The sequence below is a fragment of the Fundulus heteroclitus genome, chromosome 8 (genome assembly GCF_011125445.2).
Source record: "Fundulus heteroclitus isolate FHET01 chromosome 8, MU-UCD_Fhet_4.1, whole genome shotgun sequence".
In the NCBI taxonomy this organism is placed as follows: Eukaryota; Metazoa; Chordata; class Actinopteri; order Cyprinodontiformes; family Fundulidae; genus Fundulus; species Fundulus heteroclitus.
The window spans coordinates 24,856,050-24,870,390 of NC_046368.1; the positions used below are offsets into that span (position 1 = coordinate 24,856,050).

General features: G+C 41.7%; 1 protein-coding gene across 7 annotated transcripts in view; it reads right to left on the bottom strand.

Moving 5' to 3' along the window:
- Nucleotides 1–14,341, bottom strand: part of arhgef28a (Rho guanine nucleotide exchange factor (GEF) 28a) — an 83,617-nt gene that overhangs the window by 61,996 nt on the left and 7,280 nt on the right. For all 7 annotated transcript variants that reach the window (XM_036140409.1, XM_021321056.2, XM_021321045.2 and 4 more), the window contains exons 2-4: nucleotides 10,737–10,791; nucleotides 1,957–2,101; nucleotides 1,473–1,850 (exon numbers count right to left, since the gene is read on the bottom strand). In XM_036140409.1, coding sequence (XP_035996302.1) covers nucleotides 1,473–1,850; nucleotides 1,957–2,101; nucleotides 10,737–10,769 — 556 coding nt within the window. In that variant the 5' untranslated portion in view covers nucleotides 10,770–10,791. The remainder of the gene's footprint in view (nucleotides 1–1,472; nucleotides 1,851–1,956; nucleotides 2,102–10,736; nucleotides 10,792–14,341) is intronic.

The window sequence follows — 14,341 nt, forward strand, 5'->3', positions numbered from 1 at the left end:
TTCAGTTTGTTGGCTGAAGTCTGCCTGTTGCACATTTTCTTTTCTCTACAAGTTCGGACACAATATAGACAAGTTAGAATGTTAAATGCTAAAATTTCTAAATATTCCAAACTTCGATTAATAAAGCATATGTACATCTTTCTGTAGTAGTTGGTCAGGTTAGGTTTACATTCTGAGACTGGGGAATAGATCATACTAGAGATGCACTGAGAATCAATCCAATCAGCCGGTCTGATTAACGGGTAAGTACGTGGCTGCCCGGGAACTCAAAATCCTATTGTTTTCTGTTATGTATCTAAGCACTACCAGGTTACGTCGTCCACAACACTTTTCAGTGAGGAAGTTGATACTGAGAGAAGAAGACTCAAGAATAACTGCTTTTAATATCCATCAAAACAGCACAGAAGCTCTTAGAAGCTTCTAGAAATAAATAACTTATTATTCAGGTTACTACAACAGACAGCCGGACTCAAACGTTTGATATGTGAGTTTTTCTAATTTTGCATTGTTTTTAAAAAATTGTAAAACACTATTTTAACAGCAGCTGCTCCCTCACACACAGTGTGACGTCACCTCTGCTCCAAATATAAATAACTAATGTTGGTGGGCAGCGGAAAGGCTAGAAATACATACACATACAGTATACTGAATTATTCTCACTTTGGCATTTGAAAATAAAAATTTCTGCTAAAACATGCATTGGCATGTTACAGTTTTAACTAGAGATTAGATATCAGCCACAAATCTCCAATCTCTAAATCATATCTATCAAGATGTATCTGTGATCTTGTTAAATTTTAACACACAATACACACATCAATACATATATCCATGTATGGTAAGAATTGTGTTTTATTTAAACTTTATATATTTTTATACAGCTTTCTGGTTGAATTGAAGCTCCTATTTAGCACAGCCCATGTGGAGATATCGATGAACTGCTGGTGAAAGTAGCTCGTCTAGACAGAGGTAATCCTTGACCATCCTTGATCAGGGCACTAAACTCAAACATATCTGACATAATTTTTTGAAACTGTTCCTCAGTGATTTACAACACGCACTCTTTCTGTTGGATGACTCAATAAAATCATGATGGATGTCCTCCCAACTGAAGAATTTAAACACAAATCTTTGTTGAAACTGAATAACAAATTTGGCTCTTGAACAGCAAAGAATAAATTATTGTTTCCAAATGGAAAGGGACATTTGGTGCATGAGTCCATGTATAGCTTCCCGAATTCAAGGCTAAACACCCTTGACTCTGACATCTGGAAATGATTCCAGCCACACATCAACCTTACTGAATGGGATTTTAAATTTTTGTGAAGTTAAAATGATCTTCACCACACAGCGTGCAAACCCCTCTGGGCTTCAGAGATGTCAAAGAGCATCAACAGCCAGCAGCTAGCTACTGAGGTGTCTGTAAACCTAGCCTCATGACCCCAGTTCCTGATATATACTTGTTAGTTTACCTTGTCTGGGCTCCCAGTCTGTGTTTTTCCACTGCTGAGGGTAATCCATGTTAGCCAGGGCCAGAGTGATCTCCTGGTCCAGATGCCTCAGGTCAGGGTCATCACCTGAACTTCCTCTGAGCGGCGTCTCTCGCTCTCTGCACTCTAGCAGTCCTCTGCTGAACTCTTCATCAGCTGCCTGCGCTAGCGCAGGAAACTTCCTCCCGAGCTCCTGGTAGCTCTGAGGACCAGAATGGTCCCAGGCTCCACTAAGGTACTCGGCTGCATCCTGAGCCGCATCCCTAACGTATTCAAGAGATGCGTTACAGCCGTGAGGATAAACTCCGTCATTCAGGGAGACGTATGCTGTAACAGAGACAACTTCTACACGGTCGTGACCTGTGAAATAAAAAAGAAGAAGAAAAAAAAAACATCCAACATCCCGTCACAAAAATGGCAGGTAAAGAAACAAGGAGTGTCGCCCAAAGATGATTTAGGTTATTACCTGGAACAGTGAAACAAAGGGTCCGCTCGTCGCTGCCTCTTTTTGCTGTGGTCACATGTGTAAGTCTGGAGCCTTGGACAACAACATAAAACTGGGCATCTTTAGGGGCTGTTTCCTGCAGCAATACACAGCCATCGACTTGTCCCTATGGTAAAAAAAAGAAAAAAAACATACATCCACCTATATTTACAAAGCACTCAAAATACATAACTGTAACATAAATGGGTATAACTAAATAAATGTCAGCTTCTTTTATCAATGTATAAAAAGGTTTTATAAATGTGTTTAAATATTTAAATGTGATGCCATTGCAGACTTTTCCAGACTGAACCATCCAAAGTTCTCTGTCCTTTACAGTCCTTTCAAAGAAAGGAAAGAAGGACGGACAGACAGACGGAAGGAAGGAAGGACACAAAAAAGGCAAGAAATAAAGGACACGAGAGAGGAGAGAAGAGAGGACAGAGCAAAGGAAAGAATGAAGGAAACAAGGAAGGAAGAGAGGTAGGCCACATGACAACGTAAAGGTAGAAGGAAAAAAGACAAGGAAAGAAAAAGAGGAAAAATCATAATAAAAGAAGGAAGAAAACACAAAGAAGGAACGAAAGGACAAAAGGAAATGGGGTGGGACAGAAAGGGTGGAGGTACATCATAAGGAGAAAAAAAGCAGGACATATACAAAGAAAAAAGGAAGCAAAGAAAGGAGAACATAAGGTGGGAAGAAAGGATACATTGGAGTGAGGTCATAAGGGTGCAAGGAAGGAAGGAAGGAAGTAAGGAAGGAACGAAGGAAGGAAGGAAGGAAGGAAGGAAGGAAGGAAGGAAGGAAGGAAGGAAGGAAGGAAGGAAGGAAGGAAGGACTTATATAGACCTTGACTTTTTTTTTAATTAACTACATATTCTTCCAACCTCCATAGAGTAAGCTGCTAACAAGCTGAATGTCAGAGCAGACAGCCCAACTAATTAACGAGCTAATCTCAGTTTATTATACGTTTAAATTATAACAGCAAAACAGAAAAACATTTCGATAAAGCAACATTTCAAACTACTACTAAAGTCATTGGGTGTTCAGGAAGGTCATGAATCACCATCAAGAAGGCAACAAATAAATGGTGTCAGTAGTATAATTATATCTGTAATATTCCATTTGATCTTACTGTAAGGCAGTATGAATAATTGTTATTTTTGCAGTTATGAATAACTGGATCATGTTATAATTTTTTTCTTTTCATTTTTTTTTTTTTGAAGATACTGTGAAACTGTGATAATTTTACTCAAGATTCTAATAACAGCCAATAACTTTATTTAACAGGAATGTTTTTCAAAAGATAAAATATTAATTGGCTGTCAAACTGCAGGAAAAATAATCAAATGTGGTTGAGATAACCTCAGCAAACTCACTATAGTAAGAGGAAGAAATTGCAGCAGAGGGGAGAAGGGTAAAGACAGGCACCAGTTACTCAACACCCCCACAAACACTTAGAATAAAGCGGGCGCTGTACCGATCCGTTGTGGTGAAGATAGAGGTGAGCCAAATGGCGAAGCTCTCGATTTACCGCTCGATCTACGTTCCTACCCTCATCTATAGTCACGAGCTTTGGGTTGTGACCGAAAGAAGGAGATCCCGGATACAAGCGGCTGAAATGAGTTTTCTCCGTAGTGTGTCTGGGCTCTCCCTTAGAGATAGGGTGAGGAGCTCAGTCATCCGGGGGGGACTCAGAGTAGAGCCGCTGCTCCTCCACGTCGAGAGGAGCCAGTTGAGGTGGCTCGGGCATCTGGTCAGGATGCCTCCTGGACGCCTCCCTGGTGAGGTGTTCCGGGCACGTCCCACCGGGAGGAGGCCCAGAGGGAGACCCAGGACACGCTGGAGGGACTATGTCTCCTGGCTGGCCTGGGAACGCCTTGGGATTCCTCCTGAGGAGCTGGCCCAAGTGGCCGGGGAGAGGGACGTCTGGGCCTCCCTACTGAAGCTGCTACCCCCACGACACGACCCAGGATAGGCGGAAGACGATGGATGGATGGATGGATGGATGGATGGATGGATGGATGGATGGATGGATGGATGGATGGATGGATGGATGGATGGATGGATGGATGGATGGATGGATGGATATCATCATCACAATATTTACCAGTATTACTGTTATCGCTAGGGAAGCCCTATAAAGTTATAAAATTACTTGGCAGAGCTTCATACTGTGCATACACAAACACATCCTTAACAAAGGAGTTCCTATCCCTTGCACCTCAAAAGTTCACATGCAAGCAAGCACAACCAAGTCATCTAGTTATAAAAAAAAGTTGAAAGAAAGACTTCAGAAAGACTGCATTAAAAAAATTTATCCCAAGGTCAAAGTAAGCTCCTGCGTTATTTTTCACCACAGATTGACCCTTATCTGTGGGTGAGTTTGATACATCTAGCAAAACACCATTATCAACACCATTATCGTCCAATTTCTGCTGTTCAGTTCTTCTTTTTTGATCACATGCGTGTTTCCTTTAATTATTTTTATGTTTATCACATAAAAAATTTACAGTGAAAAAGAACGCAGTTATTTTCTTCATATGTGTCACTCTTCTGTTTTTGTAGGTCCCCTTAACACTGCAATGACTCCACATCAGCAACAACACATGAAGAATCTGCCAGAGTTTCAGAACGCTCTTTGCAGGATCTTTGAGTTTGGGTAAAGGAGAGTGAGAGTTCTCTGACTGTTCTGAGAATGCATAAAAACCTCCATGGAGATACTGTCACCACAATATCAGCGTGCGCAATGATGCGCTGGCAAAGGACTGCTTGGATATAATGTTTAGTAGGGAATGATATTTCAAGTCACATGCATTCAAGTTCTGCAAATCTGTAATATAATGACTAAACTATAACTTCACCTAATGTCCACATTTGGTTTATTGAACTACCTTTGGAAAATGTGCCTTCCGGATACTCTTAATAATAGCTCCTAGCTCAACGGTAAGAATTATCGCGGATAGGAAAGGAGCTTCGGACTGCTGTGCAGATTTCGGACAGCCTTTAACGTCATTACGTGACGGAAACGCACATGGATGATTCTAGTCAAATCCGGGCCTACAGCCTTCCAAAAATGAACGACAAAGTGTGCGCTCTCCTCTCTCCAGACATTTGCATTGATTTCCATGAGGGGGCTGTGCTTATACATCAAGTCACACAAAGGATTGTGGGATACCTTAAGGGTTCCTAGCGCCAGTAAGGGACGACGCAGGGTTCCTAGGCAAAACTAGCCACAGGAGGAAGCATACAGGCTCCTTTTCCTAACTCCTTCCTTACTGACTACACTATTCGGATAGCGCCTATCATGGCGACCGCTGACAAACTTCCGCTTTGGCTAAAGAGTCCTTACTCAATATATGTATCCGTATGGACCAAGGGAATTTATGCAATTCTAGAGGAACTTACCTGGTCATCTAGAGGATGACCAGGAAAGTCCCTGTGAAAAACATATATCCAGAAATCCCAAAACGCAGAAGTCTCATGCTGGCCTTCAGATATCCAAAAGATGGGGTCTCTCAATAAAACATCATGTCGCATCAGACTCATCCTTTTCTAGTCGAGGTATTAGGAGTTGTTTCTTGAGCTCAGCCAACAGCTGTGCAGGGGGTAGAAAGAGGGGAAGAAAGAGCAGAAAATCTACCGCATGAGGTGGTCTATAGTATCTCTGTTATTAAACTCTGTGCTGTGATGGATTATTTTCTACAGAGAGACAGGGTGAGGAGCTGTTCATCGCAGAATAACTTTATATTATTTGGCTGTGTGTTTGCATTGGGCAAATCATGCCTGTCCTAAATGAATGCATTCACATAATTAAGCTCTAAACTACAGTCTTTCTTTGTGTACGACTCTTATTTAAACAAATTCATAAAGATTACTACATGTTTTTGCTGTTTTTTAAACTTATTATAAGACACAGGTAAAATATTGGAGACCTTTTTCTACTCTGTAATAACTATTATAACTCCTGTGGTTTGTTGGAAGAATAAGACAGTTGGTCCCGGGAGGTGTTAATAAGACTCCCGACTGATGTGATCTAAGGCCTATTCTCCGCTGTGTTATCATGACACAACCTGATCCAAGAACATTGAATTATTCAACACCTTGTGGCTCTACCTCTAGCTTCCCATATGGCCAGATTCAAAGGTCAGGCAGAATGATATATTAAAAAAAAAAAGAAAAAGGCAGGTTGATCGTAAATGCAATCAGAGCAAGCTCCAAGACCAAAGCCTGCTTTAAATTGACATAGCTGTTTAATATGCTTTCACTGTTTCAGTCCTAGCGTTGCATCCAAACATGTCGGAGACAAGCTCTTTGAATCTTGATGTTGTCTATTCAGCAGCAAAACAACATCAGATCTGCGGCCCGGTTTCCAGGAAACCAGCAGTTATCCAGTGGAGCTCTTTGCTGTGATCCCCTGAGTGCGACACATGCGTGACGTCAGGCGAGCGAGATCAGCACCGGCGCATCAACAAAAACAGCTCCGATAACAAGCAGTTCTCCTTAGCGAGAAGCAGCCTGACGTCAGTTTTTCTCCGTATAGTGTTACAGCACAGGGGGAGAAAAAAAATGACACAAATGGTATTTTGTCTCATAGAGAAAGGTTGAGCCGCACCGTCAAGTGTCTTACGTTTCCCCTACTGCATTTCAAGAAGATGCACACAACACTAAATATGACTGATTGAAACAAAAACATCCTGATCTAAAAGGGAAGAAAACGCTGCTTCCTGGACCGTTTTTCTGATAAATGCCCCTTACAAATTCCCAAATTCCCAAGTTAAGCCACATCACAATGGACTTGTCTTTTAGGAGCCTGACGTTGAGAGGGACAATTCGGAGAATTCGTCCTGACCCAAAATAAACGCCAGGATCTCTTTTGGAGCGCTGAGGGCGACGGCGAACATCCTTTTCTCAAACTCAGCTGATTTAATCTGCCGTGGAAACAAAAGGGGCTGTCAGTACAACCGGTGAAGGTGCCACACATTTTACAGCTCAAAGAACACTGTCGTGACGGCTGAAAAAATAATAACCCAGGAGTACAGTGCCCTGTCCAGCTCTCTCCAGGGCATCCCTTGATACGGCCATCTACTGTACAGCTGTACAGAAATTCAAACAGTGAAACATTTTAGTGTCTCTCACCGTACATCGGGGCATCTTGGTAATTATCTGTCCAGAGCTGCTTTAACGGCTGGTGTCGGAAGTGGGCTGAGCCGACTGATCACTAAGAAAAGTGTCTGACAGAAAGGCAACCGGCTCAACCTCAGAGTGGTGACCTGTCTCCTTTTGTCCATAATCAGTTTGGATTATTGTTAGCCGCTTTTTTTGGGCCTACAAGGTCAAGCGCGGTGCATGTAAAGTTAGGGAGCTCAAAAGAGCCTCAGGTCTAGGGCAAAGTGAGGGAATAACAATAACCTTTATTGTCATCGCAACGCACATTCCAATGAAACTGGTTCTCTGCATTTAACCCATCCCCTTCGGGAGCCGTGGGCTGCCATTGTGCAGTGCCCAGGGAGAAATCTGGGACCCAGAGTGGCAGTCTGTAGGAGTTGAACCCAGAACCTCCATGACACAAGCACAATGCTCTAACCACTAGGCCACCACTCCCCTAGTCAGGGCCTTCAAGACAGTTTTACCATCGTGCTGAACAAACTCGCCTTGTGGAAATGTACCCATTGCAACAGTAAACAGTCAAGCGTGCTCTCTTCCAGGATCGGCATCAATAATCAATAATAGCAAAACTATTACAGGAAGAATACGACAAATCGTCTCTGAAACGGCTTTCTGTTTGGGACGACTGTTCTTGGGTCTCCTGTTGGACAATCCATATGGCGAAAAATAATCAAAGTCAATTAACTGAACACCTCCTGTTTCGTATTGTCAGTATGAAATCCTGCTACTGCAGTAAAAGGCGAATATTTCATGAAATGGATCATCACAAAGCCTTACGTTGGTGTTTCAGGTATGCAACCCTCGCTGTAGTAGGAGCGAATGGCCGCTGGCTTTTCTGCGTGGTTTATTGCCAAATGCATGTGTTCGCCACATCTGCTAGTTTAAAATTGCGAAGCGCGACAAAGAAGCCGTCACACAGAGACATAAAGCTTTAGAGAGATAGCTGACACTACCCTGACACGCTGGGACTTGAGCAAATCTCACATAATCTGTCTTTTTATGAAAATGTGACTGGAATCTCATTCAAAAACAAGTGCTATGATTACATAAATAACACCAAAGTCGACAGCAACTCTATCAGTTTAATTAGAAGCAACATTTCAGGGATAAGCATTAATATACTATAGATGTTTCTAATGTGCTTTTGATTATCTGATATAGGAAACCTGTCGAAATCTCAAAGAAATAATTTATGCTTCAGATAAGCTATATTTTTAAACTCAGTCTTTAAGCATTCTTAACCATTCAAACTCCATTAATTATTTAAACTGCATCACCATTATCCTCACTATGCTATTCTATCATCATATCTGCGATAGTCAATGATGTTCGGATGATAACGATAATACCTGCTATTTAATTCCATTTGAAAGAAACTGGGTACAGAGAAGGACCGGGAAACCACCAGAGGCATAATATTTACAGTCATCACGTTTCTGAAGCCCATGTGGGCAAACTGAGGGCCACTTTAATACTATTCCAACTGGTCTGAATATACAGCGCATAAACAACAATAAACAAAACAGCATTTACAACTCTTAACATACTTTATCGGGTTTTTATTTCCTAGACCGACACAATGTTGTGAATAGTTGTAAACACATTCATGGTCTCCAAAATTTTTCTTCCATAAAAAATCCAAAAAGGGGGGATGGTAATCAGCCCCCTTCACCATGATAGTTGGAAAAGAAGTCCTTCACACGACAGCGAGTTAGAAAATCTGGCCATCTGTTATCTCAGACCAACTGTTCCGGGAAGGTCCCTGAGGTTTTCCAGAGAACACTGGAGAAGAAATAACATCATGAAGACCAATGGACATAGCAGACAGGTCTGGGAGAAGGTTGGGGAGAAGTCTAAAGTTCAATTCAATTCAATACAATTCAATTCAATTCAATTCAATTCAATTTTATTTATATAGCGCCAAATCATGAAACATGTCATCTCAAGACACTTTACAAAATCAAGTTCAATCATATTATACAGATTGGGTCAGATTATACAGATTGGTCAAAAATGTCCTATATAAGGAAACCAGTTGATTGCATCAAAGCAGGGTTATGTCATAGAAACAAAATCCCATGCTTACAGATCGCACAGAGCACTGTTCAAACTGTCATCTCAAAGTATAAAGAGTATCGCAAGGTGAGCATTAATCAGAGAAATTGCCAAAAAGGGGAGGAGCAGCTCTAGAGGAGCGCCCGAGATGAAAAGTGAGGAAAACACCCTATTTAGTCCAAATTCATGGTCTCCTTGAACTCCTTGGTTTGAATTTTCCTCTATAATTTATTTTTCTGTGCAGCCAAAACATCATTTATATATTTTTTTTCTGTGGAATTTCTTTTAATCTGCTCTTTGGCAGTTTAAAAAACTATGCCTGGCTGTTATCTTGGCTCTTCAAAATATACCTGGAAATGAAAGCCTGACATCAATCTCTTGTCTTACATTTAATGTTGTTGTCAAAGCCAATGCGGATCTGAAACATAATTACATGTGTCGTCAGTTCCATTACTTTTAGAGGTGGACTGTGGAGCAGGTCGAGCAGTCGCCTCAATAAAAACCCGCTTCCACGCCAAACGCCTCCAGCCTACAAGTCAGCGCGTCCACTTTGTCCATTGATCTCTGCAACTGGCCTTAAAGCATGCTACATGTGCGAAGGTGCCCCATAAAACTTTACTGGCCGTCTTACAATGGCGGCCTTTATACCGCAGCGGTGCGCCGCGGCACAAAGCCCGCCATTGAAATCTGGATCTCATTGAGCCGCGGGAGTTGCTCCTGTTGAGCCGTGACCTTAGAAGGGCGGAGACGTGGCTTCCTCCTGATGGAAAGGTGTGCGTGCGTGTAAGTGCCGGAGCCCGTAATGGTTTACATGCCTGGCCTTCAGACTCCTTTGAGCCGAGGCGAAGGGTTTTTTTTTTTTTTCTTTTCTTTTTTTTTGCCTCCTGAAAGCGGTGACAAAGCAAAACAAGCAGACACAGCTAACAAGAAATCTGGCAACGCTTCAACAACTGGCCCACCCACGTTTCCACACGCACGCGGGGACACGGGAGCACCAGGGCGAGGGAGCCACAAGGAAAGAGAGGTGCCGGATTTGGGAAGACTGAAGGGGAAAAGGAAGGCGGGTTGCCGAAATAAAAGTATCAGACAAAGCAAACGCTCTGTCCCACAAATAACCAAACACGCCCAGCATTTAATGTACATCCTGTACATCTTTCACTACCTGCAAAAAATAAAATGAAAAAGGAAGCGCGGGGACCCTTAAAATAACAAAGTCCCACTCAGGCTTGTTATTCCTGCCTCATGGCCTTCGTGTTGAGGAGAAGCCGTGCTTTTAGAGGTCCTGTTCATTCGGTGAACAGCTTGTGAAAGGCCCCCGCTCACCCTTGGGACTGAAACCCTCTGGGTTGTGTTTCACCAGCGACACAAGGCTCACCAGTCAACTAGTGCTCAGAAGGGTTGTTGGGGACTAAGAAGACAAAGAAGTAGCTGAAAAGTGCTCTACTTCTAAAGAGGAAAAAAAAAGCATCCAACAGACCTGTACGTATGTGAGGCTAACACATGTGGCAAAAGATTAGCAAAGTGTGCTGCTACTTACATATAAAGGGACCTCTTTTCTGTTCACCTCCATTCTCCTCCCATTTACCAGACACCTGCGGAGGAAAGAGTCGTGTTACTTTGACTTCAGGTTAATAATAACACCAGAAACCACGAAGCTGTGGGTGGCCTGAACCTGGTCTAATATATAACCCAGGTTTTCTTCAGGCCACACTCATTTGTCTTCAGTTGTCTGGGGTTCTTTTGTCAAGGATCATAAAAAAAAAAAAAACTAGGCCTTGATATAAGAATAAATCCTAAAATAACAATTTGATGTTATTTGATCAGTTTAACATTTAACAACTTTAATCATATACGAAATGTCGGCAAAACAAGGACCATTCTGCTTGCGCTGTTTATTTTTGGCCCATTTAAATAGACTCAAGGAAAAAGAAAGGGAGAAAAGTGCTTCACCCTGAGTTACTTTTATGAAATCTGGTAAATTTTGAGAGAAATTCTCTGTAGCTTTTGTGAGATCTGGAAAAAGTTTCGCAAGATCCCAAATTTAGCTAAATTCTTTCTGCAAATGTGAAATTCATTTAAAAAAAAAAAACATAAAAAACATCAATATCTTGCAGATGTTTTTTTGCAAAACTTTTGAGAGCTCTGGCAAAAGAAAAGTTTTCCCTCCATTCTTTACTCTAACATGTTTCAAGTGTAGATTCATTTGATTTTCTAAAGCTAGATGTTTGCAAAAAAATTAAATAATAACACAACATTGCATTATTTTGCAGAAGAAACTTCAGAATCTTACTAAATGTTCTTCCCTACCATAATTATCACATAATAAGAATAAGACCATGAGATCCTCACTGGTGTCTGCAGCAGGATGCTTGCAGGGATCTTTTGAGGAATCTCAAAGTAACCTGGATCTGGTACAACTTTTGCAAGATCTCAAAAGATTAACTTGAAATCCACCCATAATTGGTAATTGTCGCTGCAGTATTTAACACAAAATTTCAAATTGCAGGTTTTTCTAATATCAAGCAGCTCTCTTTTTGATTTACAAGGCTGTTGCGTTCATGAGGTAGAAACACAGAGTAGCATAAAAAAGTCATATTGAAGCAAAGTCAAGCTCCTCTTAATTATTTTTCAAAAACCATGCTTCAGGGAATGCATGGCATTAACGTCCACCGCTTGACGCTCACACGTACGCCGTCATTACTTCACTCTCACTCTGTGTTGTGCATGACTTCGAAGCTGCGCCGCACCGCCATCAGCTGACACTTATCTGCAGATTAGAAGCTAATTAGTTTAGCTTTTTGTATTTGTTTTCACCTGTATGTTATAAACCAGCTCTGTTCACGGGGCTAATGCATGACAATCTGTAATGTTCGTCTGCTGTTGTCCAGCTGTTAACATGCGTCACACAGGCAGAAATAAAAACACTGGAGTTATTCTGCAGGGTATAAACAGAACAAACTGGATTTTATTCAAATAGAAACACTTTTAGGGTCTAATTCTAACTAGCTCATTATGTGCAACATCATATAGTTTGATGTTTTGTTGATAGAGTTCACTATGAAGAGGAGGAAAAAAATACCTTAAGGAAATACTGCATATTTTTTAGAAAATACCCTATGCTTTGGCACACCTTAGACAACCCAAATTCCTTTGGACTAGCTTTCAGGTCAAGAACTAGAAACTACCTCAGAGCTCATCTGAGGTAGTTTCTCTCCTAGACGAAGCCACTAAAGGAGCTAGTACTAACATTATTCATTTTTTTCTCTCTCACAAAGAAAGTACTCCTGGATCAGTACTGCTGCTGCTGCTGCTGTATTCTTTTTCTCTGCTCTGCCTTCTCAAAACTTGGTCGTAGCCATTCACACTGAACCTGTTTTTGGTTCTGCTGGAGGTTTCTTCTTGCCAAAACGGAATGTTCTTCTCTACTCTCGCCACATGCATGCTCGGTATGAGGGATTGCTGCAAAGTCAACGACACAATCTAAGCAACTGTCCACTATCACTACGTGCTCAACCAGGAGGAGTGAATGCTGCAAGTCGATGACTCAATGCTATCTGCTGGGTTTCCTTAGACAGAAAACATTTTGACCAGTTTGAATCATAACCTGGACTTGACTGTTCTTTGATAACTAGGGTTAATTGGAACCCATGTCATTGACTTGGAATCTGTATGTTTGATTCATCTGGATTAACTTTTTTCCTTTTTTAATTGTGTCGTGAATTAGCGGTAAATACATTCGGTATATACATACTATACTAAATGTATTTGAAACAAATTAAATGTATTCCCAGTCTCTCTAGATCCTCAAGATACCTTGGTGCTATCCAGAGCTCCTTTCAGATCTTTTCCGTTTGTCTCTTTATGCCTGGTGACTAGCTGTAGGGTACCGGATGCGGGGTTTGAAGTCACCATTTACTTCCCCGATCCACCATGGGAGGTGGTCACATACCTGCAAGCACTATGAACTGTGAGGGATAATTCGGTATTGCTGGATGAGTGTGAAGTAGCAGTTTGATACAAGGTGAGAACAGTTTTGTAGAAGCAGCAGTAGTCCATGGTCTGCACTGAGAGCAGGGGCACCTCAAGATCTTCCAGAGACTGTCTGAGCTGAGAAGTATGCTGCTCAGCAGAATCTGATACAGATCATAAAACATTGAGGATGGTGCACAACTTTACTCGTGGGCAAAGCACTGCATAGATCTGAAAAGCGTTCATGAGTATCAGGACAATAATGTTTGAGGATTACCCCTCAGGAAATTCAACACACGTCTCATGAGGTGTCCAGGTCAATGCTGTGAGTTGTGAACCACACCCCTTGGGCTCCATAATTACCCAGCATGCTTTGTCGAGTGCTGTGATCTGGCCAGGATGACCTGTGTAATGTGATCTATAATGGATGGTTGCGTGTTTAGTGTCAAACTATGATGTGAGGGTCAGTTTTCTCCTAAGTTCACCCCGCAGGCGTTGTGCAGGATTCAGGTGTGGGGACCAATACGGCCATGGGATGAGGTGGATTTTGCATCTGGCGAACCATTCCTGTGTAGATATGGCCTTATCTTTTTGATCAGACATGGGGCCATACCCTATAACAAGGTTCAAAGCGAGCATGAGGTGCTTTTCCACTTATTTATGTTGTATTTCCTACCAGACTTAAAAAGGAGTGTTGGCGCCAAAGAGCCCATCTTCTCCTGGCATGCCTCCTAAAACATCTGCTTGACACGAGTGTTTGCTGCAGTGATGGCAAGATGCATATGGCCTCTCATCCAGCTTTATTTGCCAAAGGCCCGCCTATTCTAAACTTTTACCGATTATTCCTCTGACAGCAGATGTGGGTAAGTTTAGGTTGCTGCTTTTTGTACCCATTTCCTGACTTATGAACACAAACCCATCTGGATTACCCAATTGCAATGTTCCTTGGTATTTCCCAGTTTAAATAGTGGTTATAATAGTGTTATAAAGGTTGAATTTTTTACCCAATACTTCAGTGCTTTCAGGCTTTTTACACAACTTTTGTCTAACTTTGCACTGTCGTGTCTTCCTGTGTTTTATGATCAACTATGCACTAAATATTTGTCTCTGAAATATTCATTCAAGAGTTTGCGCTGTGTTGTTTTTTACGGTAAAGCTGGGGACACACTACAC